This window comes from Lepidochelys kempii, chromosome 15, assembly GCF_965140265.1.
Source record: "Lepidochelys kempii isolate rLepKem1 chromosome 15, rLepKem1.hap2, whole genome shotgun sequence".
Lineage (NCBI taxonomy): Eukaryota > Metazoa > Chordata > Testudines > Cheloniidae > Lepidochelys > Lepidochelys kempii.
The window spans coordinates 14,793,219-14,803,161 of record NC_133270.1 but is presented as its reverse complement, the minus strand read 5'-3'; the positions used below and the strand labels follow the sequence as shown (position 1 = coordinate 14,803,161).

At 43.6% G+C, this 9,943-nt stretch overlaps 1 protein-coding gene across 5 annotated transcripts in view; it reads right to left on the bottom strand.

The window, feature by feature from the left end:
• Positions 1 to 505: 505 nt before the first annotated feature.
• The window catches only part of PI4KA (phosphatidylinositol 4-kinase alpha), a 101,178-nt gene continuing 91,740 nt past the window's right edge, over positions 506 to 9,943 (bottom strand). For all 5 annotated transcript variants that reach the window (XM_073312502.1, XM_073312503.1, XM_073312505.1 and 2 more), the window contains exons 49-55: positions 9,703 to 9,807; positions 9,149 to 9,274; positions 8,729 to 8,849; positions 7,412 to 7,571; positions 4,779 to 4,868; positions 3,345 to 3,428; positions 506 to 1,184 (exon numbers count right to left, since the gene is read on the bottom strand). In XM_073312502.1, the coding sequence (XP_073168603.1) occupies positions 1,133 to 1,184; positions 3,345 to 3,428; positions 4,779 to 4,868; positions 7,412 to 7,571; positions 8,729 to 8,849; positions 9,149 to 9,274; positions 9,703 to 9,807 (738 nt within the window). In that variant the 3' untranslated portion in view covers positions 506 to 1,132. The remainder of the gene's footprint in view (positions 1,185 to 3,344; positions 3,429 to 4,778; positions 4,869 to 7,411; positions 7,572 to 8,728; positions 8,850 to 9,148; positions 9,275 to 9,702; positions 9,808 to 9,943) is intronic.

Sequence of the window (9,943 nt, the reverse complement as noted above, 5' to 3'; positions counted from 1 at the left end):
TTCTCTGACTATTAAGCCTGACCACCCACATCCTAGATGGATCATTTGATGATTACCTGTTCTGTTCATTCCCTCTGAAGCACCTGGCATTGGCCACTGTCGGAAGACAGGATACTGGGCTAGCTGGACCTTTGGTCTGACCCAGTATGGCCATTTTTGTGTCCTGGTTCATGACACATACTACTGCTGCCCTCGGGGACCAAAAATCCTTAAGCATGTCAGGAGCTCTACTTCTGTCAATCTACAGAGTTGAATCCAGGTGCGAGAAACCTGCACAGAAAATACCTTTACAGAAATAATAATCTACCATTTAAAAGTGAATATGCCCAAGGCTGAAGAAGGGTTGAGACTCCTCTTATAGATAGGTGGGGGAAAAACCCACAGTGAACATGAACCCTAGTCACTGCGTGAACTTGCAAAATGATGTGCTGGACCAAACCCAAGCAGCTTACAACCCTTGGGTGAAAGAAGAGTATATTTCAAAGGATTTGTAATACAGGCACAATAAAGTCGAAGATCTTTATTACATTTTATAGATTAAATATATCTTCAGTAGAGTTTTGGTTTTTTTTAAACACACAAAAGGGAAAAAAATACATTCTTCATGTACATATGAAATACTGACCATGTAGCAGGGACCATAGACAGTGCAAAGTCTTAACACAGATGCAGAGACATCACCACCTTGGACGATTATCATTACTTTTCTACAGTATAATTAGAGCAAATCAACACTTCTTCATCGCTCCAACTTCAAACCCCTCACTTTCAGGGGATTCTACTGGATGGTGTGTTAAGGGTTTTTAAACTCACTATAAAATCCTTGCATTGCACAAAAACTCCTGTACGTCCCAGCTTTACCTCTGAGAATTTACACATTCATAACCAGAGGAGGATGTTCATTTATGATTGCAGCCAACTCCAAGAAAACCACAGAAAAAAAAATATACATCCCAGTGGAGAGAGGAACTAATTGGATTTGTTGATTGTTGCAGGGTCCAGTAAAATGTGTACATACACACGAGAGACTGGAGACAGTGAAGCGTGATTGAACAGTTCCTATTACTAGTCTGGAGAAAAGGCATTGGGATGTGACGAGTATCATTTTCCCCAGACTAATCTTCCTTGTCTCTCAGTATGGGATATCATTCTGGTAGTACTGGATCATGTCATATGTCCTACTCCTACAAAACAATAGAAGAATCATGGGTGAATGAGGGGCTATAGAAATGCATCAGCAGATCAACTGCAAAAATGAAATCTCAAAGAAATGAAGATGCACGGATGATAACCTGTAATCAAACTTAAACCTCCACTTTGAAGGCACTGTGAGAGAGCAGTGTCATGATGAGTAACGCATCAGTCTGCTCCAGTTTAAACTAGCAGAGCTCATTTGGCCCTGACGCCAGTCAGCTGAGAGTACATAGAGAAATCATTCTATAATTTCATGATTAAATCAGCAGGTCCTTTGTTAAAAAATAAATTCATACTACTTCCCTCTCCAGTTCTTAATCCTGAGCTGAATTCCATTAAGTGGAAACTATGCTACAGTACTATATTACAGTTGGGCACGTTAGTGACTATAAGGCTAACCTGAGAGACGCTTTGTCACTGACACTAGGACTGGTGCAGCAACATCAAAAGAGAGACTGACTTATAACTTAGTAAGAGTTACATCCTCACTAACTGGACTGGCTAAGCATGGCTCTGACTAACCTTCCACTATTGCTAGGCTAAAGAGAATAACTTCTTTGCACTTTACTAAGGCAAGAAAAAGGGGGCAAAGTCTGCAGTGGTTTTACTATTTTATGCATTAGCAGGAAACAAACTTTCAGTGCTTAGACTTGCAAGAGGCACCTTAGGCAGATTAGATCAAATCAACTCTTCTGTTTAGGGGAAAGAAATACATAATTCACTTGAGTAGTATTCAGAGTACTGCACAAGGGCAGGGTCACATAAAAATCCAAGTAACCTAAAATAGAACAGGAACAACAATGGAAATAGAAGTAACCAGAGTGGCAGTAGTTGAAATATTAACAAGCAAACCTAAATATTACTTTTATGTCTGTGATACACATGAAACTGACATGATCTTGTATCTTATGCCATCGTAGAATGAGCTGAGGCGGCCAAGGGTGAGTAAATGACAATGTCAGCTTTTACAATAGGAGCTAAACCTAATATTTAAAATATATGTTTTGCATTTAATTTAATTTTCTGTTCAAATCTTTCATAGGACACTGTAAAACTATTTATGTATCAGGAGGCATGAACACGGTTACCACTGGGTAATTAGCTAACAAGGTTTTTTTGGGCTTATTGTGAAGCCAATGCGGTGCTTTATTCTATTCAGTACACTAAATACCACATCCCAAGAGAACGAAGCCCACCCAGATTGGCTTGGGCGAGCCAAGCTGCCAAACTGCTGTCTTTGCTCCGCAAGGTGCTGTTCTCTTTCTGAACCATTGTGCATTATGCAATGTAATGTCAAGTAGTCGGATGACTAATGCATCGATGTGATACACAGGTATGAAGAGAAGTTTGATTGGAAAGAGAGGAACGGTCATCACAGAGAAGGGTAGGTTATACTTTTCTCCACAAATAATAATTTAGCACTTATTTAGTGCTTTACATCTTCAAACTGCTGTGCCGACAGCAGGTTCTACTCTCCCTCTTCTGCAGAGATTAAGTGACTGGGCAAGACAACACAGCAAATCGGTTGCAAAAATTATTTTAAATCCCCGCATTCTTGTCCCTAAGCCTCATGCTCAGTCCAGTAGGCTGTACATGCAGCTTCCTCTGCATATATACTCCCAGCTTTCTAAAAGGCAACGAGCACGAAGGTCACAATCTCTCTTCATTCAGAAAAGTAGGCAAGAGATCCCTGTTGCCAGCCAATACCATTCTTTGGCAACGTTATCCCTGCATAAATCAGAAAGGATTCCCAGCCCTCAAACAGCATAACACAATTAGCTAGGTGCAATATTAGAGGAGGGGTGCTGGGCTGCTTTGGGAAGCCAACAGGCATCAGTCACTGCTGGAAGCAAAATGCTGAACTTGATTAGGCTGTTGTCTACGATGGCACGGAAAATCCCATGTTCTTTAGACCAGGCAACAGAAACCGCTGCCTCAGCTTAGTAATAGTCTACTCCCATAAAAGGGAATATATGGTAAGGTATAGTATGGTCACAAGCTAGGGCCGCTCTCTTGCATTACTGTGAGGTCAACAACTACCGAGCTTTATGCCACCTATGGCACAAGATCTTTAACCCCCTCAAAAGGCTAACCAACTAGTGTCCAGTCTAGGGAAGAGACCGGGAGAAGACAGACAGAAGATGCCACACCTGTTACTGAGGAAGCAGCTCTGAATGATCTTAATGATGAAGTTTGCTGCCTCTCGCTCCGTCATGTTGGGGCTGAACCTATGCCTGTATTGGGGGGGAAAAAAGCACACATTAGCTGTGCTCCTCTGGTTCTTACAGTAGAAAAAAACGAAGAGTTGCATATTAGTTCTGTACAGCTTTTCTCCTGTAGTAATTATTAGCACCCAGTGTATTCCACAGACAGTGACACTTGAAGAATCACCTGAGTATTGGTACTCACAAGAGAAGAGATCAATACTGTAAAACTGTGGCTGGATTTCCAGCAAGAACTCTAGGAAGAGGAGAGACCTAATCAAACACCCTTTCTCTTGCAGCTCCTGCCCTTCAAATATCTATACTTTGGAGATAGTGTAAGTTGGGGCTCAGACGGTCTCCTCCCCACCACATGGAATGAATGAATGACTGTAGGAAATGGTGACTACAGAGCTAACGCAAGAGTCAGAAGGTTGTGGGTTTGATTTAAGTGCCACACCAGGAGCTGGACGTACACCAAACTACTGATGCTGCAATGCAGTATTAGGGGAGTACTGTACTGTAAGAACGACCAAGGAATGATCCTTGGTACTAATCCTCGGGTTGGCTTTCACTTTGGCTGGTAACCTTCCCACTTTGCAATTAGGATGCAGGTTAAATCATTCAGTGCCTGTCCTGGTGAACGTTAAAGATCTCAATGGCATTTGAGAAGAGTGCAAATCTTAGATCCTGGACAACATCCCTCTTCTTCAAACAGGTTCTCTCCTCTATGGTTATGCGTTTGCCAATGCTGAGGCGTTGACTTTCTAATTTCCCCAGGAGTGCTCAACCCCGGCTCCACCCCAGGCCCCGCCGCCACTCCACACCTTCCCCCCAGGGACCCACCCCCGCCTCTTCCTGCCCCCTCCCCCGAGCACATCCATTCTTGCTCCACCTATTCCTGCCCCTGCTCCTTCCCCAACCCCCCTGGCCTCCTGCACACAGCTGATCACCAGTGGGCGGGAGGTGCTGGGGAGAGGGGAGTAGCTGATCGCTGGGGCCCGCCAGTGGGCAGGAAGCACTGTGGTGAGGGTGGGGGAGGAGCTGATTGGCAGGGCCACCGATGGGTGCTGAGCTCACACTATTTTTTTTCCCGTGGGTGCTCCCACAGAGTCGGCTCCTATGCTGAGCAGTTAAAAACTACTCTATTTACCTGCACAGTCACAGCACTAGTTGAATTTAACTCAGTTTGCGCACAGTGCTTTGAAATCCCTATTGCATGAGAGACGCTATAAAACAATCAAATTCTCCTTCAAAACATTTATTAGGCCATATTTGGCTAGGGTCAAACTACACCTGCTGCTACGTTAAGACAAACAGTAGAGGCAATGCTCCTATGGTGAAAAAATAAGGAAAGGGTTAACAGGTATCTGCATGACTTACTTCAACAACTTGATTGTCTGCCCTCGGAAACAGGGGAGCCCTGTATCCAACATCAAGGTAACCAGAGAGACTACAGCATCCATGTAGGGTCTAGAGAGAGAGAAAGAGAGACGGCAAAAGGCAATTAGAGTTCTCAAACTTTTCCTGCCTTTGCTGGGTACAGAGCATAAACTGAGGAATTCAGCTGGGGACTGGATCACACCTTTTATTGTAATTTAATCTACACAGTTTAATCCTCTTATGTTTGCTGATGGCGCTGTACTGCTGTTCACAGTCTGTCGCCCTAATTAAATTACTGCGACAAAGGCAATTTCGCTCCCCTGTGTTTGGCAGCCAGATAAGCAGAATGGTGTGAGATGGATAACAACCTTGGGGAGAACGGTACTAAACAGTATTTGGGCAAAGTAACATTCTTTTGGCAATAGTAAAAATGTAATCAGCTGAATCCAACAGCACACTGCTCTTAAGCAAACAGCATGGGAAATCCATTAGCGCGGCACTATTTCCTAACGCCTCCATGTAGCCCTCTATGACTATACCCCCCACCATTAGGTTTGCCAATTTTGGTTGGAGATATTCCTGGAGGTTTCATCATATGACATAATCTTTAATTAAAGATGAAGCTTTAATTCCTGGAGAGTCCAGGACAATCCTGGGGGGTTGGCAACCCTACCCACCATCCGCTATGTGAATACTCCCAACATTCAGATGATATTTTTGCCTCTGTTTCAGTGCCTTCCCAGGCCTGCCAAAATTAACACACTGAACTCTGCTGACATGACGAGTGCTCCCAGACGGACACAGGTTGGGCTACTAACTGAGGAAGCTTTGATTTTTTTAAGTTAGCATCAATAATACTTCGCTTTTATAGAGTACATCTTCACTGCATAGTTAACTTAGGCTATTTTACTTGGGTGTTGCCCCTAACCCGCCTCCTGTCCACACATGAAACACTCTCACCCAAGTGGGGTGGTGCTTTCAAACCAGGCTACCTGGCTAACCTGGGACAGACTAATCCTCGGGTTGGCTTTCATTTTGGCTGGTAACCTTCCCACTTTGCAATTAGGATGCAGGTTAAATCACTCAAGTGCTGATGACCTTCCAGTGCCTTCCCTCAATTCCCCCAATGTGCCTAGAAGGCAGGCAAGTGTCCCACAATTAAATGAATAAGAATTGGCTCCACTTAGTGCAGCACAGAAAACAACAGCATACACCATCAGAAGTCCTAGCGACACCCATGAGTGAGTGCAGCAGCTCAGGCTTGGGGTAGGCTACCCAGGTGCCAATCACCTGAGTAAACTCTGCATTGAAGACATATCCACAGAGGGCTTCCCACTGAAGCATCTCAAACACGTTCTACTAAAGGTGGGAAATATCAGCCACATTTTAGACAGAAAAAATCTGACAGAGAGAGAGATTAAAGGGTAAATCTTCATCAGAGTGGCCTCAACCTGTCTGAAAATATACCTTTAATGATTTACCCAAAAGATATACAGTGAGGGCTGGTCTATACTAAAGCTGTAAGTCGACCTAAGTTATGCCACTTCAGTTACCTACTTCCATAACTCAAGTCGACGTAACTTAGGAGACGCTCTCCCGCCGACTTCACCTCCCCGGAAGGCGAGTACAGACATCGATGGAAGAGTGCTCTGTCATTGATTTAGCTTGTCTTCACCAGACCCACTAAATCGACACCGCTGCATCGATCGCAACAGTGCCGATTTAGCTATAAATATAGACAAGCCCTGAGACAGTGGCAGAAGGGGGAACAGAATATAGTTCTCTTAACTGCCAGTGCCTAATGCCCTATTCAGCAAGCAAGACTGCCTCCCTAGCCCAAGTTAAATGGTGCTGGACTCGTGCTAGCACCAAAGTAAAGATTTAAGAAATCTTCTTTGTGACTGGCTGGCTGCAAGTTGGATTGCTGGGCTCAAACTGCTTACATGGTTTACAATGGAAGTTCTGGCCCCACCTGATAAGCATCATATCAGCTGGAGCTCAATGTGGTTGTCCTATTAGTGCTGATGGCAGAGGTTCTAGAGGAATTCAAAAGTTTTCTCCATACCCCAGATTACTAACACCATACACACGAAGTACAGCGAAGCAAGGAAAGGGCTAAACTTAAAGATCAACATGGAAGAAATTCCCCCATGTGACATACAAGTATGAAATGAACAAGAAACCAGGAAGCTCAATCAGAATATGAAGTCAATGCAAACTTTGTAAGAAGCCACCTTGCCTCACACTCTGGCATTGTTAGAGAAGAGGAATGCATGTTGGGATAGGCTCAGGCCCATGATAGAGTACTCTTCCCTTCCCAGATTTTAGATCATATCCATTGTCTGCTGAATACAGGCTGATGCCTTTTGGTAAGGGCAGAGTTTTCACAGTTCTTCATAATTCAAAGCAAGGTCTCAGATTCTAGAGTCATGTTTATTATCTAAGGGAAGTTCTCACTATTTTTGGGAGCAATGATTCCATTTGCACAGGACACGGCCTTCAGATAAGCATGAGATTCAAATGCACTAAGTAGTAAAGAAAGCTAATTGCTGATTATCCACTAAATATCAGTTATTAGATGTGGAAGCACCCCTGGCTGTGAACAAACGAGGAGAGATGCAAAGCCTTCTCACCTGACTGCTAGGTACCCCCTGACACACATCTCCATGAACCACTTGAAAGGGGTGGCCTCCATTTTTCCTCCCATTATCATCACCATCTCATCGGTCAGCTTGATGTCTGGTTCCCAGCCCAGATTTCCACCAGGTGAGCTTTCAAACATGAAACCAAAATCTGCACACACACACACAAACATATAATAAACCAGTGAATGTACTGTACTGGTTAATAGGGCACTGATTGCTGTAGAAACTAAATGCTCAATTACATCCAAAGAGAGACCAGGAATCCATGTGGAGACTTGAGAGTAAATGGAGTCAGTCTATCGTGGCTCACCCCCTAAAGAAGGGCCGGCTGTCTTCTGTTCAGCCTGAAGTTTCTCTGTGGTTTCAAGCCTTATGTGACAATAGCCTAGCTAGTGGTGACAGATCGTGTCCCTTTCATTACCCATATTTGACCAGAGACTGTGACCATTCCTCTCCCATGCAGACCTCAGACCACTTCCATCCCTCCAGGCTAGACTATGTAATGCACACCTCTAAGGGCTACCTTCAAGACCCCCCAGAATCTCTAATTAGTGCAAAATTCCCCTCAGTATCCCACCTCTCCCGGAAATACTCTTTGTCCTTCCTGGTACTGTCCCCAAAGTATGGCACAAAAATCCATGGTTTCTCTGCCCATGAGGATACCAGTCATAGAGCTGTTCCAATCTGGCTCCCCTACCAGTGAGGGTAACAGCTGAAAGGGATAACAGAGGTGGGCCCAAGACCCCACATTATGACTACATATTGTATGCACTCCTATTGCCCTCCTCTGAAGTGTGTTTGCAGATGAACTTGGAGTGCACGAATACAAAAGTAAAGATGAAACTTAATGTGAGGTGTTTCACAACTCACTACATAAGTAAGCTTCTCACTGACGCATTAGTGGATTTCCATAAACGCAAATTCTGTGCAGAGGTTACATAGCCTTGGTTACATAAACTTACCAGCTAAAGCATAAAATCTAAAATGCACCCATACAGTGATGAAAGAAATCAAATGATACTTCACTAGCATATCTAAAATTAAAAAAACAAACAAGTATTTGCTTAAGGCAGGTAGAAATTTGCAAGTCTGGATTACAAAGCGGCACACAATCACACATACTGTAAGGAAATGCACACTTCTTTCACACATCAGGAAATCTTCCCATCCTTTTGGAAATCTTGAAATCACTGAACAGAGAATGACTTCAGAGGAGGAGAACTGGCTTTTTAATTTTTTTAAACAATATCTTGCAGCAGAATGAAACGGCAGAGACATACAGAAGGCCAAGGGGACACAACTGACCAATATGAATGATGTGCCCCTTTTTGTCCAGCATGATGTTGCCATTGTGTCTGTCTTTAATCTGGAGCAGAAACAGCAGGAGGCTATAGGCAGCCATACTGCGGATGAAATTATATCGAGCCTGCATAAATGAGAAATTAGAGCAAATTCAGAAGAGGAGGGCTAGTGTGCTACACCATCCCAAGAGCAGATATAATCTGATAAAGAATTTCTGCCATTCATGTTTACACTATTTTAAATGAATGACATTCTCCAGTCCTGCAACAGCTTCTGTGCATAGCCTGCTCACAGGATTATCTGCATCTGACACCAGGTACCGTATTATGGTAATAATTATACAATATAGTGTCACAGTATTTCTTATAGCCAGAATGCTTCTCAAGTCAATATTTGGCTATGTTTGGCCAGTTGGTATGTTACCTTTTGGAAAGCAAGGGTTGACTCGTCTCCATATTGCCTTGTAAAGTAATCATACATTCCGAAGTCTGTCTGCCTGCCCAGCTGGTCACGGGAGGTGCAGTCAGGAATGCATTCAATAACACCACACTGAAGGGGAAGACAAACAAGACTGCAAAGCACGTTCCCAACATACATTTTTCATGGCTGATGGCAGCTATACAGATCCCATGGGACATATGGGTAAAAATGTCTAGAACACTGAATATACATTTCCCATTTATTCATTAAAAAGAATGTCCCAAACTTTCCACCTTTCCTATAACTAACTGAAGAGGAGATTCATGACTGCTTCCCAGAGGTACTTCTCTCTGGCACTTTCTGCTGCTCACACAACATATTCTCAAGGGAGAGGGGGTAGGAGTGTCACAGGTGGCAAGTGCCCAGTCAGAAGCTTAGGGGAAGGTGATCTGGGGATAAAAATTCCCTGCTCTAGAGGAATATGGGCTGACAGAGAGATGCCCCTTTCAACAGTGCTTAATTCTGTTCACAGTCTGAATAGTTTATCATCCACTTACCCCTGGGGCTGTGGCCACCACTCTATAGGGGAACACAAACAGGTCCAGGCCTACCAGCTGAAATATATTCTTGAAGAGATCAATGATTTGTAAAGCTAACATGTCCTGTTTAACAACAAAAAGGGGCATAAGTATTAGAGAGGTCATGCAACAAGATCCAACTGGTTATGAAAGTGGTCTGAAGAACAGAGCAAACAAACACCCCACAGAAAGTTAGCAGATGTGTACTTAGTGTTGCACT